Genomic DNA, 26,323 nt, shown 5'->3' on the forward strand with positions numbered 1-26,323 from the left:
GAATTGATTTAGCCCTGAGTTTCAGTAATAGGTAGGCCTACACAAGGCTAAAGCGGGGGGGAGTAGTTAATGATAACTTTACTGTATGAATTTTGTTGATTTGATTGTTTATGGGTTAACAATAGAAGTCCCAGAGAATTCTGGTACTCCTAATATTCCCATTTATTTATTTACATTTATTCATGGAGTTTGCACTTTTTACATATTTTTTAACTCACTTCTCCTACACAACACACAAAAACAGAAACAAATGGCCCAAATGTGTACATTGTTTTCAAATATAGCGTTTTAGAACTGCAATTTGACTGTAAAGCAGGAATTGTGTCTATAGTGTAGAAGGACTGAATCATGGGCATGGAGCATGAATTGTGTGGTCATTTATTCTGACGTTAGTACAAGAAAATGTGTGAAAACTTTAAGAAAAACAAACAGGCTGAGTTTGTGTCATGAGAAGGGGGATATATTAGGAGACCATTAGGGGTATTTGTCTTTGGAAAGGCTGAGTCGGCCTCTGCTGGGTTTTCCAGTGTTAATCAAAAAACAACTTTAAGGGGAATTTTAGGAGTTAAATTCCATATGCATGTTACTTTAACTTTTGCAAATGGGGTTTATTTATAATTTTTCAATTATGAATAAAGAATGTTGTTTGTCTTGATTGGTGCATTTTTCAAGAAGTAGAAATGTTCTCAGCAGAACATGCAAATGTGATTGCAATGCAAAAGTTTACATCTATGCAGAAACCATTCCTGAATTTGCGGCTAGCATTGTCTAGGGAAGGTAGTGAAATCCAGACAGGGGTTCACCAATGAAAGTAGAGGGAAGCGTTTACCAACATTCTTTCCCGGACCACCGGCTTTAAACTTTTGGTCCGTACGAACACTGGTACCAGAAAATACTGCTCATCCCCACGGACAATCCACCAGTGTGACCTGAGCAAGCCCTGCCTCGGAGAAGGACGTGGCCCGGCATCACGGCAACAGTTGCTACGGCAGCCAGGATGGCAGCCATCATCCAACCTGTACTGCCGTGGTGGAGCTGGCAGGATTAACCTGTGGCTCGCGGAGCTGATTGGTGGCCAGTGAGATCAAGAAACATCGTCTCTGCGGTTATTAGGTGGACGATGACGAACTGACCAAGAGCTGCCAAACAAATATGGGTCCACTCAAGAGAAAAAAGATGGTATTTTCCTTGGTTTCTTGATGAAGGTCCTGGTCGATTTCCTTTGCCTACTTGATTCCTTCCATTTCAAAATAAAGTACAGGGATATTTAACATATACCTCCATTTTACAGTTCTCTCAACTTGCAACCAAAGCGAAGGTTATTCGTGTTGATGTTGCTGATTTAGATGAATTAGATGTTAACTCATGCCAAAGTGTTCCAAGAGTCTCACATAATGTTTTGTCCTAAATGCTTACTTGACTGTGTCGTATTATATTTGGAAGAAGTTACAATACATGATGTCTTACGCATGAAATGTTAAACAGGGTGGAAATGTTGGAATTGTTGTGCATACAGTTAACATTAATGCTTTCCTTATAGTTAGTTACCAGATAGGATAACTTCTGTCTAGTCAGCCTTTCCTTTGTTCTGGGCCATGTGGCCCTCTATGTCCCATGTTGCCTTCCTGACCCCTCACATCCTATTGTTTGCCCCTAAATAAAGAAGGCTGCGATAGCAGCAACCAACCTCCACAAAATCTACATCGACTTCCTGCGTGTTGTTTTTAGCCAAGCTAGGTGTACATGACCCTAGCTTCAAATCTAACAGGAAGTGACCTGGAAATGCCCCAAAATCAAAAACAAAGTGACCTGGAAATGACCCAGAATCAAAAGGTGACCCAAAATAACAGAAAGTGATCTGAAGATCCCCCCAAATCATTAGGAAGTGACCCAGAAATGCCCCAAAACCTGCAGGAAGTGCCCCAAAATGAATAGGAAGTGACCTGGGAATGCCCTAAAATCAACAAGTGACAAGGAAATGTCTCCAGAATCATGAAGAAGTGATCTGGAAATGGCCCCAAATCATTAGGAAGTGACCTGGAAATGCCCCAGAATCAACAAGTGACCCAGAATTGCCCCCCGAATCAAGAGGACGTGATCTGGAAATGCCCTAAAATTATTAGGAAGTGACCCGGAAATGCCCCAACATCAATACGACGTGACCTGGAAATGCCGCAGAATCAACAAGTGACCCAAAATAACAGAAAGTGATCTGGAAATGCCCCCAAATCATTATGAAGTGACCCGGAAATGCCCTAAAATCTGCAGGAGGTGGCCCAAAATCAATAGGAAGTGAACCAGAAATGCCCTCAAATCAACAAGTGACCCAAAACAACATGAAGTGACCCAGAAATGCCCCAAATCTAAAGGAATAGAGCCAAAATCAGTACGAAGTGACCTGGAAATGCGCCAGAATCAGCAAGTGGCCCAAAATAACAGGAAGTGATCTTGAAATGCCCCAAAACCATTAAGAAGTGACCTGGAAATTACCCCATAATCAAAAAGTGACCCGGATATGGCCTCAAATCTACAGAAAGTGACCCAAAATCAACACGAAGTGACCTGGAAATGCCCAAGAATCAACAAGAGACCTGGAAATGCCCCCAGAACCAAGAGGAAGTGATCAGGAAATGGCCCAAAATCTATAGGAAGTTCCCCAAAATCATTAACAAGTGACCTAGGAATGCCCCCAAATCAACAAGCTACCCAAAACAACAGGAAGTGACCCGGAAATGCCCCAAATCTACAGGAAGTGAGCCAAAATCAATACGAAGTGACCTGGAAATGCCCCTGAATGAACAAGTGACCCAGAAATGCCCCCAGTATCAAGAGGAATTGACCCGGAAATGCCTTAAAATTATTGGGAAGTGAAAGAGAAAGGCCCCAAAATTGGAAAGTGACCCAAAATCGATTTGGATTGAGCGGGAAATGACCCAGAATCAACAAGTGACCCACAATAACAGGAAGTAACCTGGAAATGCCCCAAAATGATCAGGAGGTGACCTGGGAATGCCCCAAAATCTACTGGAAGTGCCCCATAATCAATAGGAAGTGGCTTGGGAATGCCGTGAAATAAACAAGTGACACAGAAATACCTCCCAAATCTACAGGAGGTGTCACAAAATCAATAGGAAGTGACCTGGGAATGCGCCAAAACCAACAAGTGACAAGGAAATGCCTCGTGAAGAGGTTATCTGGAAATGCCTCCAAAATCATTGAGAAATGACTTGAAAATGCCCCAAAATCTACAGGAGGTGCCCCAAAATCAATAGGAAGTGACCCGGAAATGCCCAAAAATCTACAGGAAGTGCCCCAAAATCAATACGAAGTGACCTGGAAATGCTCCAGAATCAACACGTGACCCGGAAATGCCCCCAGAATCAAGAGTAAGTGATCTGGAAATGCCCTAAAATAATTAGGAAGTGACCTGGAAATGCCCCAAATTCAATTCGATGTAACCTGGAAATGCCCCAGAATCAACCAGTGACCCAAAATAACAGAAAGTGATCAGGAAATGCCCCCAAATCATTAAGAAGTGAGCCGGAAATGCCCTAAAATCTGCAGGAGGTGCCCCAAAAGTGACCGGAAATGCCCAAATATCTACAGGAAGTGCCCCAAAATCAATAGAAAGTGAACCAAAAATGCCCCCAAATCAATAAGTGACCCAAAACAACAGGAAGTGATCCAGGAATGCCCCAAAACCATTAAAAAGTGACCTGGAAATACCCCAGAATCAGCAGGTGACCCGGAAATGCCCCCAAATGTATAGAAAGTGATCAGGAACTGCCCCGAAATCCATAAGAAGTAACTTAGGGATGCCCCCAAAATCTACAGGAGGTGCCCCAAAATCAATACGAAGTGACCCGAAAATGCCCAAAAATCTACAGGAAGTGCCCCAAAATCAATAGTAAGGGAACCAGAAATGCCCCCAAATCAACAAGTGACCCGAAACAACAGGAAGTGACCCAGAAATGCCCCAGAATCAACAAGTGACATGGAATTGCCCCCAGAATCAAGAGGAGGTGATCAGGAACTGCCCCGAAATCAATAAGTGACTTAGGGATGCCCCCATAATCTACAGGAGGTGCCCCAAAATCAATAGGAAGTGACCCGGAAATGCCCAAAAATCTACAGGAAGTGCCCCAAAATCAATAGTGAGGGAACCAGAAATGCCCCCAAATCAACAAGTGACCCGAAACAACACAAAGTGACCTGGAAATGCCCCAGAATCAACAAGTGACCCGGAATTGCCCCCACAGGAGGTGATCAGAAACTGCCCCGAAATCAATAACAAGTGACTTAGGGATGCCCCCAAAATCTACAGGAGGTGCCCCAAAAACAATAGGAAGTGACCCGGAAATGGCCAAAAGTCTACATGATGTGCCCCAAAATCAATAGGAAGTGACCTGGGAATGCGCCAAAACCAACAAGTGACAAGGAAATGCCTCCAGAATCATGAAGAGGTTATCTGGAAACGCCCCCAAATCATTGAGAAGTGACTTGAAAATGCCCCAAAATCTACAGGAGGTGCCCCAAAATCAATAGGAAGTGACCCGGAAATGCCCAAAAATCTACAGGAAATGCCCCCAAATCATTTAGAAGTGACTTGAAAATGCCCCAAAATCTACAGCAGGTGCCCCAAAATCAATAGGAAATGACCCAGAAATGCCCAAAAATCTACAGGAAGTGCCCCAAAATCAATAGTAAGGGAACCAGAAATGCCCCAAATCAACAAGTGACCCGAAACAACAGGAAGTGACCCAGAAATGCCCCAAAACCATTAAAAAGTTGTCAGACGCACAAAGTGTCCAGAATCAACAAGTGGCCCAGAAATGTCCCCAACTCTACAGAAAGTGACCCAAAATTGACACGAGGTGACCTTGAAATGCCCCAGAATCAAAAAGGGAGCAGAAAAAGCCCCCAGAATCAAGAGGAAGTGATCAGGAACTGCCCCAAAGGCAATAAGAAGTGACCTAGGAATGCCCCTGAAGGAAAAGAGTCAATTCTTCCATGTTACAGGTTGTTTTATTCTTGTAACGAACAGGAGATGATGACACAGAATTCGGGAATAAAAAGAACAAAGAATTTACACTTAAAGACACACAAATAGAAAAGAAAAGACATATTGGTAACAGGTGACAAAGGAAAGTGCCCCTTGCCTCCCAGTCCATAGCCCTTTTCTTCCCTTCTAACTCGGGGGCAGGGTTGACTTGCTTGGAATGTGCACCCCCAGCCCTTATCAGATTACATACGCTGGTAAGAAGACAAAGGATTTGTGTGAATATGGAAGACAAGAAATGTGACATCTTCCACATATGATTATTGTGAATAAATGGAAATATATTTCTACACCCCCAAATCAACAAGTGACCTAAAACAGGAAGTGACTTGAAAATGCCCCAAAACCATTAAAAAGTGACCTGGAAATACCCCAAAATAAACAAGTGACCCAGAGATGCCCCCAAATCTACAGAAAGTGACCCAAAATCAACACGTAGTGACCTGGAAATGACCCAGAATCATAAAGTGACCCGGAAATGCCCCCAGAATCAAGACGAAGTGATCAGGAACTGCCCCAAAATCAATAAGAATTGACCTACGAATGCCCCCAAATCAACAAGTGACCCTAAACAACAGGAAGTGAGCCATAAATGCCCCAAATCTACAGGAAGTGAGCCAAAACCAATACGAAGTGACCCGGAAATGCCCCAAAATCCATAGGAAGTGAGCCAAAATCAATACGAAATGATCTGGAAATGCCCCAAAATCTACAGGAAGTGACCCAAAATCAACATAAAGTGACCTGGAAATGCCCCAAAATCAACAAATGACCCAAAATAACAGGAAGTGCCCCCGGAAATGCCCCTGCTATCAACAGGAAGAAATGCCCCAGATTAAACAGGATGTTATCTCAGAATGCCCTAAAATCTTCAGTAAGTGGCCAAAATCAACAGGGAGTGACCAAAAATGCTTCAAAATCCAAAGTAAGTCACCTGAAAATGTCCCTAAATCACTAGCAAATGACCTGAAATCAACACAGTGACCCAGAAATACCCCCAAACCCATTTCGCAGTATAAGTATTTTGTCTTCTGACCCAGCAAAAGAAACTTGCGCTCGTCTCCATATAGCTGCAGCAGCACGGAACAGAAGTGGCCGATGTTGGAGCCCAGCCTGTATTCTCTTAGGAACGCCGCAAAGTGTTGTAACTCCACAGCTGTCAGCTTGTTCCGCAACTACAAAAACACACAACGAGAGTGTCAGTATTGTGAGGCGCAACAATTAGTCGGCATGTGGAAATGATGACATTGGCTTTGTCCGTGAGTGAAAAACTGGACTATGAGAATAAAGTTAGAATATTTCATAAATGACGTGACTAGAAAGTGCAATTTCCTACAAAAGGTTCCTATATATTTTGCGGCATTACCAGGTCACTTCTCATTGGTTTTGAGTCACTTCCTGTAGATTTTGGAGCAATTCCCGGTCATTTTTTGTTGATTTCATGTCATATTTAAGGGATTTTTTTTTGGTCTTGTGACACTTCTTGAGTCAGCAATGCATTTACTGCGAAACAAGTCATTTCCTGTTGATTTCAGGTGATTTGCCATTGATTTAGAAACATTTGCATGTCGATCTAGGCTAATTTTGGCCACTTCCTGAAGATTTAAGGGCATTTCCAGATCACTTCCTGTTTAATCTGGGGCATTTCCGGGTCACTTCCAATTGATTTTGGGTCATTTCCTGTTATTTTTAAGTCATTTGCTGATTTTGGGCCATTTCCAGGTCACTTTCTATTGATTTGGGGTCTTTTTCCTGTTGATTTTGAGACATTTCTGGGTCACTTCTTTTTGATTTTAGAGCATTTGCGGTCGTTTCCCATTAATTTTGGCCACTTCCTGAAGATTTTAGGGCACTCCCAGATCACTTCCTGTTGAATCTGGGGCATTTCCGGGTCACTTCCTGTCGATTTTGGAGCATTTGTGGTCAATTCCGATTGATTTTGGCCAATTCCTGATCACTTCCTGTTGAATCTCAGGCATATCCGGGTCACTTCCTATTGGTTTTGGGTCATTTCTTGTTAGTTTTAAGTCAGTTGTTGATTTTGGGGCATTTCCAGGTCACATCCTATTGATTTTGAGTCACTTTCATCTGATTGTGGGGCATTTCCAGGTCAATTCCTATTGATTTGGAGCATTTGCGGTCAATTCCAGTTGTATTGGTCACTTCCTGAAGATTTTAGGGCATTCCCAGATCACTTCCTGTTGAATCTGGGGCATTTCCGGGTCACCTCCTATTGATTTTGGGCTACTTACTGTTGATTTGGGGGCATTTCCAAGTCATTTCGTATTGATTTTGAGGCATTCCCAGGTCTTTTCCTATTAATTTTGAAGCACTTCCTGTAGATTTTGGGGCGTTTCCGGGTCACTTCCTAATGATTTTGGGGCATTTCCAGATCACTTCTTCTTGATTCTGGAGGTATTTAGGTGTCACTTGTTGATTTTGGGGTCATTTTTAGGTCACTTTGGAGCATTTTTGGTCATTCCAGGTGATTTTTTGGGCACTTCCTGAAAATTTTAGGCCATTACCAGATCACTTCCTGTTGAATCTGGAGCATTTCGGGGTCACTTCCCAATGATTTTGTGTCATTTCAGGATAGTTTTAAGTCACTTATTGATTTCCGGGCATTTCCAGGTCAGTTCCTGTTGATTTTGGTCACTTCCGATTAATTTAGTTTTTTTCCTGTTGATTTTGGAGCATTTCCTGGTGACCTTGGAGCATTTTTGGTCCTTCCAGGTGATTTGTTTGGGCACTTCCTGTAAATTTTAGGCCATTCCCAGATCACTTCCTGTTGAATCTGGAGCATTTCCGGGTCACTTCCTATTGATTTTGGGTCATTTCCTGTTAGTTTTAAGTCAGTTGTTGATTTTGGGAGCATTCCCAGGTCACGTCCTATTGATTTTGGGTCACTTCCTGGTGATTTTGGGGCATTTCCAGGTCAGTTCCTGTTGATTTTGGTCACTTCCTGGAGATTTTAGGGCATTTCCAGATCACTTCCTGTTGAATCTGGGGGCATTACTGGGTCACTTGTTGATTTGGGGGCATTTCCAGGTCACTTTCTGTTGATTTTAGGTCTTATCCTATTGATTTAAGGTTCTATATGTTGTGTGGTGATCAGGAAATGCCCGGGAACCAATTACAGAGGTGGTTAAGTGTTTAGTCAAACATCAAACACAAAGTGTCAAACAAAAGGTTACCCTAAAGGGGAAAAACTACAAAAAGGAGCATTTAGGAAAAACGCTCTTCTCAGGAGTGAGGCTTCTGAGTGCTTGTGTTGGAATATTCTGGCAACTGGTGCTTGTTTGGCCTGGGCTTAAAAAGCCTCTACTAAGAAGCCTCAGGTGTTGCTGGTTAGCCTCACCCCTGAGGAGACCGGTCCCACTTACGCCCGTACAGCCTGCGGACAGGGAGAAAGGCATTAATGCTGAAAATGACGCAGGATCGTAACACTTCTGTTCGACCTTCTGTATTTCAGTGTGGGTTATCATGGCGGTGTATGATGTACCGTGATCATGTAGTCCTGCATGAGCACCAGGGTGGGGTTACTCTCTCCTCCGTCGTTGGCTGAAGTCAGACTGCGATGCGAGTCCTGCAGGGACACGGACGAACTTTCGCTGTACGTCTCGCTGTAGTAGAGCTCAAATGCATCCTGGGATCCGTCACTAGCAGAGACGGAAATCCAAAGAAAGTGAGCGCCTGCAGGGGGAATTGGCGAGGATGAAAAAAGCAAAATAGCGCCCCAATATGCGGCTTACTATGAGCTGCAGCAGCTATATTCGGGGTCATAGCCGAAAGACTCGTCAGTCAGGCAGCTGTCACCTGCACACAGAGCAAAAGGTACAAAATGAGCCAAAACGTTGGGTTCTGCCAAATTTCTAATCTAATCTAATTAATAATCTAATTTCCAATAGGGAAAATGATCTGATATCAACAGGAAACCCAAAAACTTACAGGGAGTGACCCAGATATGCCTATAATCAATGCACTCCTTACCCACAAAACCTCCAAAACATGATAAATCTTACAAAAAAAAAAAAAAAAAAAAAAAGAAAAAACACAAAAACTGCCACCCCCAAAAAACAACAACATAGAAACCACAATTAAATTTGAAAAACTGAAAAGAAAAAAAAAACATTGACTGCATTAGACGTCCAAACCATTTTGACTGAGAAGAGGCAATTGAACTTTCGTTCATTAAAAATCGAATAAAATAACAATAAAAATAATAATAAAAAAGAACGCCCAAAAAGTCTAAAACTAAAAAAAAAAAAAAACTTTAAAAGGTAAACAAAAAATGTGTCAATAGCAAAAAAAAAAAAAAAAAAAAAAAAAAAAAAAAAAAAAAAAAATCACAAAAAGGAAAAAAAAAAGATTTTGAAAACTGCAAATATAAATAAATAAATATTGAAAAATTGGAAAACGATGGAAAACATTTGTTTTAGTTATTATAGGGAACTTATTAGCGCTAGACGTCCAGTCCAGGACATTTTGATTGTGAGGGGATTGATGAACATTTTTAGGGCCATACCGGCCAAAACAGACTGACAGATGGCTTCTTTTCAAGAGCTGTCACCATACTCAAGTTTGCTTTGAAATGGCACTGTCATTGCACTGCTAATGCCATAACATTGTCACATGCATCTCACTTAGTACCGTATTGGCCCAAATATAAGATGGCCCTGATTATAAGACGACCCCCTCTTTTTCAAGACTGAAGTTTGAAAAAAGACTTTTTGAGCACCAAATAAATTTTTATACAGAAAATAATTACAGTACATCCGAAAAAAATAATTATAACAATATATTTGAGAGAAAAAGCATGTTATTTTGCCTCATTCAAATCTTAATATCTGAACATTTAAATATGTAAAATGCAATCACATGCACATTGCACATGCAATCATAACTATGGCTTAATTTTATCTTTTTTGTTACTGTCGCATTTGTCCCGATATGTTAGATGATAAATAATCGATCCAAAGAATTGAAAAAAAAAAAAAAAAAAAAAAAAATGTTTAAAAGGGTAAATATATGAAAAAGAACATCTCGAGCACTCCTTGATGTCTGCGATTTCTGCATCGCGACCCTTGTTATATTTCCATGTGTCACCCATAAAATCCCCCCAAAATCCGGATGTGGCCATTCACATTTGTGTCTTGACACTCGATGATACATGCTACATGGAGTTTTTGGAATGAAACAAGGTAAGTACGCGATATCTCGTTAAAATCATGGCGTCTTTAATTATGCTCTCAAGTGCTCTCTCCTCAAGTTAGGGTTTTGCTGTTTAAAAATATTTTTTTTGTAAAAATGCCCTCCTGTTCAAAATTTTTCTTCCCCCAGAAAATTGACATTTTAAGCTTTCCAATGATGTGTCACACATGCATATAGGACAATTTTGAAATTTGACCAAATTGGGGGTCTCAGAACGGAACTTCAAGTCACTGAGTGTGTTCTGCCATAAAAAAAAATGCAAATTTTTCTTTTTGATTCTGCATGCTTCCCTCAAGTATTAATTGATTTATTGGCTGTTAAAAACTTAATTTCTAAAATTTACGTTGCTATTTTGGGCTAAAACTTTTGAGAATTTTTATAGCCATTTTAAGTGTTGTTGTATAAAAAAAATAACAGCGATTTTATTAGTGAACGGCTTTAAAAAATTTTATGGCGCTGCTCATGGAGACTCATATATGCCTAAGGGAAGTTCCTGTTTTGGTTTTAGATCGTTAGTGGCTTTAGTTTTGAAAATATTTGAATTTAAAATTTTTGAAAATAGGCCCCCTACGGATCGGCCCCGAGCCCCGTCAACTGATAGTGAAGTCTATGTCTGAGTGTTGTTTCTTTTTTTATTCATGACGTTGTTTATGAAAAATAAAAATGCATTTTTAATACTCACTTGTGTTGTTTTCCTACACAGAAGTGTTAATTTTAAATATTCATTGTGATGTTGTCAACACAGTATTCTGGATGAGTTGGGGACCCAAGCGCAGAAATTGGGCCAAACTGCCAATTGTACCCTTTTGCTGTTCTCACGAGAGGTAACAGAGGGACTTTACATCCCTTCAGTAAGCATAGAAGTCAGACTCACTTACACTGCAATTATTCAACCGAACACACCCCAGCTATTTACAGACAACACTACTTACAGTGGTGGTGTCACTTCACCAACAAGTCTTTGCGCTTGCTTTGTTTTCTGACACGTGCACTTAAATTGGGTGTGGCAGATTAACTCTGCCATGGGGTGTCAGTGTTCAACTCAATTGACACCCCGCCGAGAGCGATCTTAACACTACTATTGTTAAAACAACACCCAAATCAACTCCGACCAACTGAAAAAGATTTACACCAAAAAATCAACTCTACAGATTTTGCTGTGTAGCGCCGTCAATAGCACTGAAAGATAAGCATTCACATCCAGTCCTCCTATTTAAGTGAATTGAACGTCTATTGTTGTCAATGGCAGGTAATGAGTTAATTGCTCAACTGACTCCTTTGCAGCCAGTAGCGGTCCGGCATGGTATGGTGAAATCCCGCTCTGTCCACGCACTCGATAGTCTGATGGCCATAAATGATCTGGAACATCTGGCAGATCAAGGAACAGTACTCCTCTGCTGCATCCTACACCAGATTGGAAAAGAAACGAGACAATGAACAGACAAGCAGGAGTGGGGACTAGGGGTGTGACAAAATATTGAAATGGTGCTATATCGTGATACTTTGTATCCCAAAATGTTATCGACATGCTCCCGGCAAGAATCGAGATATCGTTTCAAAAAAGGTGTCAATGTCTTAAAAAAATAAATAAATAAAAAGGGACCGACAAGTTGCTACCAAAATCTCCCACCATAATGGTGTCTCAGTTAACTCCAAGGCTGCATCGACGGTGCACGACGCCCAGTCCATTTAGACTGGGAACGTTTGTCGAAACAGCAGCATTCACATTCATTGTCCGATTTTCAGGGCATTTACAGGTCACTTGCGGTTCATTTTAGGGCATTCACAGGTCATTTCCTGTTGAGTTTGAGTCACTGCCTATTCATTTGGGTGATTCCCAGGTCACTTCCTGTTATGTAACATAAACAGGAAGTGACCCATAAAATACCCCAAAATCAACAGGAAGTAACTGAAAATCAATAGGTAAATTACCCTAAATGGCTCAAAATTAACCTCATTGCCTGGCATTGGCTGCCACTGACGGCCATAGACATTCAATCCGTTTGAAGTGGGAGGGATGGCCACTCTCCCAGTTCAAATGGATTGGACGTTTACTAGTGATAAACTCATTCGATTTCACAGCAGAAGCTTGTTTTCTGTTTATTAGTTGTTTGTAGAATATCCTAGAATGATTTCCTGACCAATGTAACGATAATTGTTGTATCGCCATATCGTCAGATCATCGTTGTCGTGAGCTTTGTATCGCAAATCGTATCGTATCGTGAGGTACCAAGAGGTTCCCACTCCTAGTGGGGATTATAACATAAATGGGCATGGCTAGAGGCTACCCACTCGGTTGTCCACCGCCAGGATAACGAGGTTGCAGTAGGCATCGGGACATGGCGTAGGCTCCAATGGGTTGTGGTTGCGCCTCTCCCAGCTCCCGTAGCTCTTGCCCCTCTCCCAGCTTCCTGTGCAGGCCTGCCGGCGCTCCCAGCTTCCGGCACCGCCTCCTCCGTGCCGCCGCTCCCAACTCCCTCCCCCAGCAGGCGCCACCCCGCCAGTCGGCCTGGCTCGGCGGCTCTCCCAGCTACCGCCAGTCTTCCGGGTGGGTTGTCTCCTCTCCCAGCTGCCGCCGGCTCGCTTCCTTTCCAAACTCCCTCCTCCTCCTCCTCCTCTGTCCACATTCTGGTTCTTGTCGTGGTTGCTCCTGGACAGCGATGGTCTCCAATCCACACCGCAAATGGTGTGCCGTCGCTCCATCGTACCCCCGGAAGGTCGCGGGTCGGCGTTGCAGCTCACAGTTTGACGTCGGCCGTCGATGCCCGCTGGTTTCTTTCGATCCAAGCTGATGTCCCCGGCGACCACGGTGTCCACGTTTAGACCTGAAACACAAATATCTTTACCAAAATGCAAAAAAATGGACTCGTACCTGTCAAAAAATGAAGCACAGTACAAGCATGCCTTCTATTGGCTAATTCGTAACCTTACCGGCCCCAAAAGGTCCATGAGCCATATTCGCATGCCCTCTGCAGGCTAACACGTAACTTACAGGCAACACAGGCACCAGTAAGTCCACAATTCAGAACTGGGTAGTGTAGCCCAAAATTTTACACAAGTGAGAATAGCGCACAGGTGGGTAGAGTAGCCAAAATTTTTACTCGAGTAGCGTTACTTCTAATATTACTCAAAAGTAAAAGTAGTCATCCAAAAGTTGACTCCAGCACGTACAAGAAAAAAAGTATTCATCGAAAAGAGTACTCAAGTAAAGAATAATATTGTGAGTAACTGATGTGTCTTATTTTTCTTTAACAATGGTATTTTTGTCTCAGCACAACTTCATCTATATGAACTGTTATTATTATACTGTACTATAACCTATTACATGACCATATTAGGCCAAAAAGATTACATAAAAAAGATCATCAAATTCAGACTACAACATAACTGTTTACTATAGACTTCACTATTTGTTGACGGGAAACGGGACATGGGGCCCCTCTGTAGGGAGCCTATTTTCAAAAACTTAAGATTCAAATATTTTCAAAACCAAAGCCACTAGCGACCTAAAACAGGCACCTCCCTTAGGCATATATGAGTCTCCATGAGCAGTGGCATCAAAACATTTAAAATCGCTCTCTAATGAAATCCCAATTAATTTTATATGATTATAACTAAACTTGAAATGCTATAAAATTCTCAGATTTTACACTCGATGCACAAAAATCACCAAATACAGAGATAATCATTTTTAGGCTCAATAGAAATAGTTAATAACATATGGCAGAAAACACTTAGGTGACTTGAAGTTCCGCTCTGAAACCCCCAATTTGTCCATATTCCAAAATTGTCCGATTTGCACGTGTGATGCATCATCGGAAAGGTTAAAATCTCTATTTTCTGGGGAAAAAAAATTTTGAACTGGAAGGCATTTTTTAAAAAAACTTAACTTTAAACAGCGAAACCCTATCTGAAGGTGAGAGCATGAAAGAGCAGAATTAAAAACGCCATACTTTAACGAGATATTATCACGTGCTTACCTTGTTTCGAGCCAAAAACTCCATATAGCATGTATCATCGAGTGTCAAGACACAGATGTGAAGGGCCACAGCTGGATTTTTTCGGGATTTTATGGGTGAAACATGGTAATATAACAAGGGTCCCGATGCAGAAATTGAAGACGTCAAGGAGTAATCGAGATTTTCATTCTCATATATTTACGCTTTTAAACGTCCCCCCCCCCCCCCCAATTTTTCTTTATTTGGATCAATTATTTATCATCTAAAATATTGGGGAAAATGCGACAGTAACGAAAAAAATACAATTAAGCGATAGTTATGAGGTAGATATCCGTGACTTTTTTACAGATGCCATTTTTTTCATTGTGACGTAATTTGTTTAGAACTTTAAAATATGCGAGTAAATAATTTTTTTAAGTCATTTTTTTTTCTTTTAAACAAAATATTAGACATCAATTAATGAATCAGAGTTAAAAATGACAGACATTTTGAATAATAAATATAATTACTTACCTTCTTTTTATGGCGGGGTTGAAACAAAAGCAGTTGTGCAATGTCTGTAAACGGGGGTTTTCAGGGTAAAACGGGCAAATTAAAAATAGTTCGGAGACTTAATGTGCCATGTATCTATGGCAGCATATAGACATATTGTTCTATCAGACATAACAGTTCTTTTGGCCTAAAATACAGCGGTTTATTTTATAGAGTGGTGCGAGAGCATAAACTGCTTTTTCAGGCTTGTCTCTGTTTTCCGCCATATATAAGTTTCTGCTCGAAAAAGCGACTTTTTATTATCCATCCATCCATCCATTATCTTCCACTTGTTCCGGGGTCGGGTCGCGGGGGCAGCAGCTTTAACAGGGAAGCCCAGACTTCCCGCTCCCCAGCCACTTCAACCAGCTCCTCCGGCGGGATCCCAAGGCGTTCCCAGGCCAGCCGAGAGACATAGTCTCTCCAGCGTGTCCTGGGTCGTCCCCGGGGCCTCCCGCCGGTGGGACATGCCCGGAACACCTCTCCAGGGAGGCGTCCGGGAGGCATCCGAACCAGATGCCCGAGCCACCTCAGCTGGCTCCTCTCTACGCGGAGGAGTAGCGGCTCGACGCAGAGTCCCTCCCTGATGACCAAGCTTCTCACCCTATCTCTAAGGGAGAGCCCGGACACCCTGCGGAGGAAACTCATTTCGGCCGCTTGTATCCGGAATCTTGTTCTTTCGGTCACGACCCAAAGCTCGTGACCATAGGTGAGGGTAGGAACGTAGATCGACTGGTAAATTGAGAGCTTTGCCTTTCGGCTCAGCTCCTTCTTCACCACTACGGACCGGTGCAGAGTCCGCATTACTGCAGACGCCGCACCGATTCGCCTGTCGATCTCCCGCTCCCTCCTACTGTCACTCGTGAACAAAACCCCAAGATACTTGAACTCCTCCACTTGGGGCAGGATCTCATCCCCGACCCGGAGAGGGCACTCCACCCTTTTCCGACTGAGGACCATGGTCTCGGATTTGGAGGTGCTGATCTTCATCCCAACCGCTTCACACTCAGCTGCGAACCGCTCCAGTGAGAGTTGGAGGTCACGACTTGATGAAGCCAACAGCACTAAATCATCTGCAAAAAGCAGAGATTCAATACTGAGGTCACCAAACCGGACCCCCTCAACGCTTCGGCTGCGCCTAGAAATTCTGTCCATAAAAATTATGAACAAAATCGGTGACAAAGGGCAGCCTTGGCGGAGTCCAACCCTCACTGGAAACGAATTCGACTTACTGCCGGCAATGCGGACCAAACTCTGACACCGGTCGTACAGGGACCGAACAGCCTTTACCAAGGGGCTCGGTACCCCGTACTCCCGAAGCACCCCCCACAGGACTCATCGAGGCACACGGTCAAACGCCTTCTCCAGATCCACAAAACACATGTAGACTGGTTGGGCAAACTCCCATGCACCCTCGAGGACCCTGCCGAGGGTGTAGAGCTGGTCCACTGTTCCACGGCCGGGACGAAAACCACACTGCTCCTCCTGAATCCGAGATTCAACTTCTCGGCGGACTCTCCTCTCCAGCACCCCTGAATAGACTTTACCAGGGAGGCTGAGGAGTGTGATCCCTCTATAATTGGAACACACCCTCCGGTCCCCCTTCTTAAAAAGGGGGACCACCACCCCGGTCTGCCAATCCAGAGGCACTGTCCCCGATGTCCACGCGATGTTGTAGAGACGTGTCAGCCACGACACCCCCACAACATCCAGAGCCTTCAGGAACTCCGGGCGGATCTCATCTACCCCCGGAGCCTTGCCACCGAGGAGCTTTCCAACTGCCTCGGTGACTTCAACCCCAGAGATCGAAGAGCCCACCACGGAGTCCCCAGACTCTGCTTCCTCAAAGGAAGGCGTGTCGGTGGAATTGAGGAGGGCCTCGAAGTATTCTCCCCACCGGCTCACGACGTCCCGAGTCGAGGTCAGCAGTACACCATCTTCACTATACACAGTGTTAATGGTGCACTGCTTTCCCCTCCTCAGGCGCCGGATGGTGGACCAGAATTTCCTCGGAGCCGTCCGGAAGTCGTTTTCCATGGCCTCGCCGAACTCCTCCCATGTCCGGGTTTTTGCCTCGGCGACCGCCGAAGCCGCAGTCCGCTTGGCCAGCCGGTACCTGTCAGCTGCCTCCAGAGTCCCACAGGCCAAAAAGGCCCGATAGGACTCCTTCTTCAGCTTGACGGCATCCCTTACCGCTGGTGTCCCCAGCGGGTTCGGGGATTGCCGCCACGACAGGCACCAACCACCTTACGGCCACAGCTCTGATCGGCCGCCTCAACAATGGAGGTGCGGAAAATGGCCCACTCGGACTCAATGTCCCCCACCTCCCCCGGGACAAGGGAGAAGTTCTGCCGGAGGTGGGTGTTGAAACTCTTTCTGACAGGGGATTCTGCCAGACGTTCCCAGCAGACCCTCACAATACGTTTGGGCCTGCCAGGTCTGGCCAGCATCTTCCCCCGCCATCGGAGCCAACACACCACCAGGTGGTGATCAGTTGTCAGCTCCACCCCTCTCTTCACCCGAGTGTCCAAAACATGCGGCCGCAAGTCCGATGACACGATTACGAAGTCGATCATCGAACTGCGGCCTAGGGTGTCCTGGTGCCAAGTGCACATATGGACACCCCTATGTTTGAACATAGTGTTCGTTATAGACAAACCGTGACGAGCACAGAAGTCCAATAACAGAACACCACTTGGGTTCTGATCGGGGGGGCCGTTCCTCCCAATCACGCCCCTCCAGGTCTCACTGTCATTGCCCACGTGAGCGTTGAAGTCCCCCAGTAGAACGAGGGAGTCCCCAGAGGGGGCGCTCTCTAGCACACCCTCCAAGGACTCCAAAAAGGGTGGGTATTCTGAACTGCTGTTCGGTGCATAAGCGCAAACAACAGTTAGAACCCGTCCCCCCACCCGAAGGCGGAGGGAGGCTACCCTCTCGTCTACCGGGGTAAACCCCAACGTACAGGCGCCAAGCCAGGGGGCAATAAGTATGCCCACACCTGCTCGGCGCCTCTCACCATGGGCAACTCCAGAGTGGAAGAGAGTCCAACCCCTCTCGAGAGGATTGGTACCAGAACCCAAGCTGTGTGTGGAGGAGAGTCCGACTATATCTAGTCGGAACTTCTCTGCCTGACACACCAGCTCAGGCTCCTTCCCTGCCAGAGAGGTGACATTCCATGTCCCAAGAGTTAGCTTCAGCAGCTGGGGGTCGGACCGCCAAGGCCCCCGCCTTTGGCTGCCGCCCAACTCCCTACGCACCCGACCCCTTTGGCCCCTCCCACAGGTGGTGAGCCCATGGGAAGGGGAACCCACGTTGCCTTTTCGGGCTAAGCCCGGCCGGGCCCCATGGGGACAGGCCCGGCCACCAGACGCTTGCCTTCGAGCCCCACCCCCAGGACTTTTTATTATCTAGTGCAATTTTGACACAGGTTTTCAAGAGCTAATAAATCACTGAATTTTCACATAAGAAACTTAATACTTGAGGAAAGCATACAGAATAATCTTAATTTTGCATTTTTCTATATACAATCACAACTTATTGAGGTTGAATTCCGATGTCACTGATGCCTCAGCTCGTCATTTTTATATTGAAATGTTACATGAAATAAAACACGTAAAAGGCGCTTTTTTTTGGTATGGATGCAGAAATATCTAAATTACTACTTCTTGGCCAAAAAAATGGGCAGTTGGCCGAAAATTACCTGTTCATTTGAATGTAAAGTTACACTACGGTGTATGGATACAACATGGCGGCCATCATCATCTGTTGGCGAAAACATTTTCCTGCCATGAAATTAAAATGATCATATCTCCGGTTTTCCGTCGTCTATCAGTGCCAAATAAAAACTGGGAGAGAGGTTGAAGTCAGCGCTTTCCAGTAATGTTGACTGCAGCGCTCGATGACAAATAGTTTATTTTTATGTTGCTTTAAAGACGCCAGATGATTGAACATGCCGGCGTGATCATAGGACTTCCAACTGCAAGCTTATGTGTGGTCATGTGACTATTCTTACGTTTGATTGGTATAATAGAGTCATGTGATTATTATTGCAACGTCTCAAGAGTAGGAGTTTTCATCACAAATCTACTCAAGTAAAAATAAAAAGTATGGTGTGGTAAAACTAATCTTAGTAGTACGTTTTTCCTCAAAAACTTACTCAAGTAAATATAACAGAGTAAATGTAACGTGTACCAGGATTGAGGAATGTTTTGCACCACCTAAGCCAACATATTAGGATCCACCTCGTCTTTCCTGATCACGACTTGACACTGTCAAATTGTATTCCCGTTGCGGAACGAGCCCCGTGACCTCCTGACCTGTTTTGAGGACCAGCAGGTGCAGCGCGTCATCTCTTAGGTAGGAAGCAGCGGCAATCTCGTGCGTGGGAATCCTCATCAGCAGCTTCTCGTTGTCTCGCCACGTCAGCAGGAGGCAGCGAGCGGACAGACTTAAGATGCAGTCCTGTTCCACGCTAGTCTTGGACGGGAGCACCCGTAACTGCTACTCAACAACACGCACAAGCAACGGCGTTAACATCGAGACCATTTGTTTCCATCCGCCATCATAATCAGCGATGAGTTGGGCGACTAACCCTGGCGGTGTCCAGCAGTTGCAGCAGCTCGTCTCGACTGGACGGGTTGAGAGAAACTGACACCCAGGTCAGGTGACCAAGGAACTGATAGGAAAAGCCAGGTCATTCACAACCACTCAAGCTCATCTTCATCATCATCATCATGAAAAAATAGTGTTGCACCAATACCATTTTTTACTCCCGGTACAGATTAGCTGTGTGGTGTCGGCCGATGCCGATACCGTACTGATATCACGTTTTATAACCCTGGCACACCAGATTGATTGTTCCATATATCTGCTGCAAGTATATTTCATATATCAATCTGGGAGATCCAATTGAGGCCTGTTTCATGGGAGGAACCTGAAGAAAAATATACAGCTCCTAACTGTTTACACTCGCGAAAATATCGTTTCCTGTAGGCATGTGCCGATATGATATCTTGACGGTATGATATCTTTAAGAAAAAATACCACGGTATCACGGTATTGCAATTATAACTTTAAAATGTGTTATTTTGAAATGTACAGTGGGGAAAATAAGTATTTAGTGCAAGTTCTCCTACTTGAAAAGATTAGAGAGGCCTGTAATTGTCAACATGGGTAAACCTCAACCATGAGAGACAATGTGAAAAAAAAAACAGAAAATCACATTGTTTGATTTTTAAAGAATTTATTTGCAAATCATGGTGAAAAATAAGTATTTGGTCCAAAGTATTTGATCACCTACAAACAAGCAAGATTTCTTGCTGTCAAAGAGGTCTAACTTCTTCTAATGAGGTCTAACGAGGCTCCATTCGTTACCTGTATTAATGGCACCTTTTTTAACTCATTATCGTTGTAAAAGAGAACTGTCCACAATCTCAGTCAGTCACACTCCAAACTCCACTATGGCCAAGACCAAAAAGCTGTCGAAGGACACCAGAGACAAAATTGCAGACCTGCACCAGGCTGGGAAGACTGAATCTGCAATAGGTAAAATGCCTAGTGTAAAGAAATCAACTGTGGGAGCAATTATTAGAAAATGGAAGACATACAAGACCACTGATAATCTCCCTCGATCTGGGGCTCCATGCAAGATCTCACACCATGGCGTCACAATGATAACAAGAACGGTGAGCAAAAATCCCAGAACCACATAGGGGGACCTAGTGTCCCCCTGCTGAAGAAAGTACACGTCCAGGCCCGTCTGCGGTTCGCTAGAGAGCATTTGGATGATCCAGAAAAGGATTGACAGAATGTGTTATGGTCAGATGAAACCAAAATAGAACTTTTTGGTAGAAACACGGGTTGTCGTGTTTGGAGGAGAAAGAATACTGAATCGCATCCGAAGAACACCTTACCCGCTGTGAAGCATGGGGATGGAGACATCATGCTTTGGGGCTGTTTTTCTGCAATGGGACCAGGATGACTAATCTGTGTAAAGGAAAGAATGAATGGGGGCATGTATCGAGAGATTATGAGTGAAAATCTCCATCTCCATCAGCAAGGGCATTGAAGATGAGACGTGGCTGGGTCTTTCAGCATGACAGTGATCCCAAAAACACAGCCAGTGCAACAAAGGAGTGGCTTTGTAAGAAGCATTTCAAGGTTCTGGAGTGGGCTAGCCAATCTCCAGATCTCAACCCCATAGAAAATCTGTGGAGGGAGTTGAAAGTCTGTGTTGCCCAACGACAGCCTCAAAACATCACTGCTCTAGAGGAGATCTGGATGGAGGAATGGGCCAAAATACCAGCAACAGTGTGTGAAAAGCTTGTGAAGAGTTACAGAATACGTTTGGCCTCCGTTATTGCCAACAAAGGGTACATAACAAAGTATTGAGATGAACTTTTGGTATTGACCAAATACTTATTTTCCACCACGATTTGCATATATATTCTTTAAAAATCAAACAATGTGATTTTCTGGGTTTTTCTTTCCACATATTGTCTCTCATGGTTGAGGTTTACCCATGTTGACGATTACAGGCCTCTCTAATATTTTCAAGTGGGAGAACTTGCACAATTAGTGGTTGACTAAATACATATTTGCCCCACTGTATGAGTTACAAAAAAAAAAAAAAAAAAAAATTTGTTTTTTTCATTGAACAGGATTTTTTTTGTTTTTCACAACATATTTACAAATTGTAACATCAACATGAATATAATGTTGAAATAAATAAATAAAAAACAAAAAAGAACTGAAACATTTTAAATAAAATTAAAAAATAAAACGAACTCATAGACTAAACCAACAGCCACAGCAAAAGTTGCTCAACATTAGAACAAGAACAAAAAGACTGGACTTGAACAACATATAATCACATTGATTTTATGTTAAACACATACACTACTACTATTAATATTTTTAGTTGAATATTAATGGAAAGCGAGAACAAGAGACAGCGCGTGTATATGACTCGTATCATTATTTACACATTATACACGCGCGCACACCGTCTCTCAACACAGAAAGTCGCCAAAGAGAAAAACACCACAAGCTGTATTATGAAAATGTTATTTTGAACAGATGTTTACGATTGCATAAGATGTTACAAAAATAGGCTAATGGTAGAGAGGAAACAAGTTCGCCGTCTTGCTTACTAGCCACATTATCTGCCTCGTTAACAAGCTTACATCATAGTATTTGTTTTACCATCGCTAGACACGCTAAAATAGCTGGAGTGAACTCTCGTGGTGGGAAACGTTCATGACAGCGTTTACTGAGCTCAAATTTTGTTTGACAGATGATGGTCACATACGTACATGTGAAATCATGTTGGAGGTCCTGCTGTCCGTCCTCCTCTAAGCCACGGCCATCTGTAGTACTGTGTAAAAGCTCAGGTGTAGTTTCAACACCTTCAGCCATTGTGTCTATTCTACAGCACAGCGACAGACACAGGACGGAGCAACGACTGGGGTGGGGGTGGGGGTGGGGGTGGGGGGTGAGCGCTGCTGCTCCTAGCCATAGATTTGTTGCTGCATTTTTTGGAAGATAAAAATTAGCTAATACAGTGCTACAATATGATGAAAAATTTTAGTGGTTTTGAAACCGTGACCTTTTTCATACCACGGTAAACCTTGAAACCCGTAACTGGCACATGCCTAGTTTTCCTGTCAAAGTTTTTTGTGACATTCTTTGCTCCTCCTTGGCTGCCATTGATGGCATTAGACATTGATACCATTTAGACTGGGAGGGGCCGATTGAAGATTCGTCCATGAGGAATCTAAAAAAAAAAAAACGCCAAAAAGTCTAAAACCAAAAAAACGCTTGGAATGATCAACAAGAAACCTGCGTTAACAGAAAAAAAAACAGCAAAAACCCCACAAAACTGAAAAAAAAAACAAAAAAAAAAACCTGGATAGGAAAAACACAAAAATAAAATAAACTAAAAAAACGCCAAAACCACAAACCCCCCCCCCAAATCACCAAAAACCTGGGAAAACATTTAGTTTAGTATATATAGGTCATTTATTAGCTGCCATTAAAAGCACTAGACATGCAAAAAAGTATCAGTGCAACACTATGAAGAACAAACGTGACATGAAACACGTAGAAAATCCTAATCTGACCTTGACCTCCTTCTCTACGTAGTCGAAGATGAGCCTTTCTGGGTGAATGAGGAAATCGGGAGCGTATAGTGGGACGGTGTGCAGGGGACGGCGGTACACGCTGCCTCTGTCCACAGGTCTACGACTGGCTTTTGACCATACCAGACGCTTGATGGGTGAGGTAAAACCCTTGACAGGCACAGAAACCAGTAACATTTTATATCCTGATCATTAACTTTTAGATCAGTGGTTCTTAACCTGGTTTCGATTGAACCCCAGGGTTTCGGTGAAGCTTAAGACACTCAGGGCCCTATTTTTGGACGCTGTCAAAACTAAGCAAAGTGGCGTTTTAAACCAGGTTTTGCATTGGTTAGTCCCTAATTTACAGGCTTTATTCCAATTCCTTTAACTGCTAGTCCTCTATCTGTTGAGAGGAGAAAATGGTTTGCTCAGTGGAGGGTTGACTCTCACTTGGTATGAGGAAGTACAACAAACCTACAGGTAAGGTGCAATGCGATGACATAAAAAAGCAACATTTGCGTCACAATTTACGCCATGAAAATAGTATGTGAGGCAAGGATGCGACAAAATGAGAATGTCGACATGAAATCAAAAATAGAAAGTGTTTTTTTTTTTTTTTTTAACCTAATGACTTTGTGTACAAATGTGGCAATCATTTTGTGCAAGGTGTTTCATTAAATTTGATATCATTTGAGATGTAAACATGACGGAAACTGCACGGTGAAGGTTAATGCAACTAAGCAGTCTTAATGTTGAACAATACAAGATACATTCCTCCAAATTTGACTGAAAAATTCTAAAATAGGCGCATTGGGCCATCTCAGTTTAGTGGTCTGATGATGCTTCAGGCATAAAGATAAAACATTAAATTTTGACCTGTTTAAAAACATGCTTTCCAAATGAGAAGAAATATGAATGGAAATTCACTTAGATTTTAGCTTGTTAGTTTAGATATATTAATATTGAAGTTATTGAAATATTAATATTGAAAAAAGATTTTACTAATTCCAAAGGGTTCGATTAATGCACGTGTGAAACTGATTGGGGTTTGGTACTTTTAGCAAGGTTAAGAACCTCTGTTTTAGATGTATTTGAGCATCTTTTGAGGAACATTCCTAATATTATGTTCTTTTGTTCACATTTAGTCAGAGCTGGGTAGAATAGCCAAAATGTTTACTCAAGTAAGAGTAGCGTTACTTCAAAATATTGTTGCTCAAGTACAAGTAGTCATCCCAAAATAATTTACTCAAGTAAAATTAAAAAAGTATTTGGTAAAAAGAATACTCAAGTAATGAGTAACATCGTGAGTAACTGTTTACGATGTATGATTTCTTTCGGGTTTTTTTTTTTTTTTTGGTACAATGGTATTTTTTTTTCTCAGCACAAACTTATCTGTATGGTAATTATACTGTACTATAACCTATTGCATAGCCACACCAAGCAAAAGAAATACAAAAAAAAAAAAAAAAATCACTGACAAGAAAAGAAAAAAATTGTCAGAAATAAAGCAATATTAGTCAAAAGAGCCTGAGTACCCTCTAGTGGAGAAACGAAAGCATTTCCTATTATGAAACTAAAGGATTGTATCCCGGGTTTTCCATGGTTCATCGGTGCCAAATAAAAACTGGGACAGAGGAGCCGCGCTTTCGAGTCATGTTGATGGCAGCACTCTACGTACAATGCTTAATTTTCTACGGCGCTGTGAAGATGCCATGTGATTGAACAGGCCGACGTGAGCTTAAAACGCAAGCTTGAGCCTGATTGGTATCATGGAGTCATGTGATTATTGTTGCGACGTCTCATTGGTAAATCTGGTAGAGCCACTGTTGGGGTCTCTGGCGAAAACAAGTAAAATCTAATATATACAATGAAGAGGAAAAATTTAATGAGTAATGTAGCCCAAAGTAGCGGAGCAGCGTTTCTTCTTCACAGATCCACTCAAGTAAAAGTGAAAAGTATAGCTTAGTAAAACTGCTCTTAGATATTCATTTCTCTTAAAATGTTACTTAGCGTAATTTTCGCACTATAAGGCACACCTGACAATAAGACGCCACCCACAAAATTTGGCACAAAAACGGCATTCGTTCATACATAAGCCGTGGTGGACTATAAGCCACAGCTGTCCTCACCGTATTATGGGATATTTACACCAAAAGATATTAACCAGTAACACTTTATTTGACAGCAGCATCATACGACTGTCATAATACAAACGAACCACCATGATTCATTAATTGCTTCAAGAAGCTTCATTTGGCCATCACTGCTCCCTTGGGGGAGACAGTCAACCTCTGCTGCCACCTGCTGTCAACGCTGTTGTTGTCCAACATGCCTACTAGCATGGACTGCAGCACTACAGATGTAAATAACAATCAAAATTCATGTTCTGTGCTAATTATGTCTTCAGTTACTGAACCAGTTGTTTCATTAATTGCTAGTTATGGTATTTGGTTACACTTAATTTGACAGTGGCACCATAAGACTATCATAATTATGACAAGACACTGACCTGAGCATTAATGAATGCATATAACAGATGTCATCTAGTGTTATCCAGAAAATTATCTCACTTTTAAAAGGATGTAAAAGATCCAAGCTGGACATAAATGGAGTTAGTGACATAATTTGACGGATGACACTTAAGGACATCTGTCATAAGCGTTCAGTAATGCCCATGATTGTGTCATGTCATAATTATGACCAGGGGTGAAAGTGGGCCAGAACGGTCAGGAACGCAGTTCTGGTATAAGATTCAGGGCTGGAACGCAGTTCCGGTATAAGATTCATGGCCGGAATGCTGTTCCGGAACACGGTGCTTTGATTCCGAAAATATGACGGCAACTGTCAAAACGCTATGTAAAAAAAAAAATGCTAAGATGCCGCACATGAATTTCATCTCCAAGAAGCAAACAATCTACCAGCTTCAGATTTACATACACAAGGGTTAACAACAAGCATAATAAAGTGCTTATGTAGCGTAATCCGTTTCCACCAATATTTATTTATTTATTTTTTTCCACGGACGGCATGGAGGTTTCCCCAGCTGCTGCAGTTATGTCTGACGATGAGTCATGTCAATGTGCGAATGCACGCAGCAAAGAAAAACGGCTGGACTCATTTATCCGTTCAATTGGCTGACATACTGACATGTGATCAGCAGAGATAGTTAGCTCTGATTGGTTCAAATGTGCGTGTTTCCTGGAACAGGAAAAAAAAAAAAAAAAAAAAAGTTGAATTGATGCGACGAAAAAGGGCAATAAAAATGGATCAAATCTTTAGGAGCAAGGAAAGAGGTGAGGAGGCTTATTGATCATGTTTAGTTTTATTTGCTCTGATGGGGAGGTTCAGAACATCTTAGCTGTCAAAGTGCACTTTGGACTTATATTTGTTATATTTATGTTAGGCTACTTATTCATTTCCTTATGATTTAAAAAAGTAAAACT

At 42.8% G+C, this 26,323-nt stretch overlaps 1 protein-coding gene across 7 annotated transcripts in view; it reads right to left on the reverse strand.

Annotated features, from left to right (window-relative positions):
• ccm2l (CCM2 like scaffold protein) overlaps nt 1–26,323 on the reverse strand; it is a 47,829-nt gene that overhangs the window by 13,533 nt on the left and 7,973 nt on the right. For 5 of the 7 annotated variants that reach the window (XM_057830096.1, XM_057830095.1, XM_057830099.1 and 2 more), the window contains 8 exons: nt 22,881–23,048; nt 19,352–19,435; nt 19,077–19,260; nt 12,563–13,095; nt 11,545–11,674; nt 8,812–8,875; nt 8,562–8,718; nt 6,096–6,234 (listed from right to left, as the gene is read on the reverse strand). In XM_057830096.1, the coding sequence (XP_057686079.1) occupies nt 6,096–6,234; nt 8,562–8,718; nt 8,812–8,875; nt 11,545–11,674; nt 12,563–13,095; nt 19,077–19,260; nt 19,352–19,435; nt 22,881–23,048 (1,459 nt within the window). The remainder of the gene's footprint in view (nt 1–6,095; nt 6,235–8,561; nt 8,719–8,811; nt 8,876–11,544; nt 11,675–12,562; nt 13,096–19,076; nt 19,261–19,351; nt 19,436–22,880; nt 23,049–26,323) is intronic. The other 2 variants (XR_009062566.1, XR_009062567.1) reach the window with 1 other exon arrangement.

This window comes from Corythoichthys intestinalis, chromosome 2 (assembly GCF_030265065.1).
Source record: "Corythoichthys intestinalis isolate RoL2023-P3 chromosome 2, ASM3026506v1, whole genome shotgun sequence".
Taxonomy (NCBI): Eukaryota; Metazoa; Chordata; class Actinopteri; order Syngnathiformes; family Syngnathidae; genus Corythoichthys; species Corythoichthys intestinalis.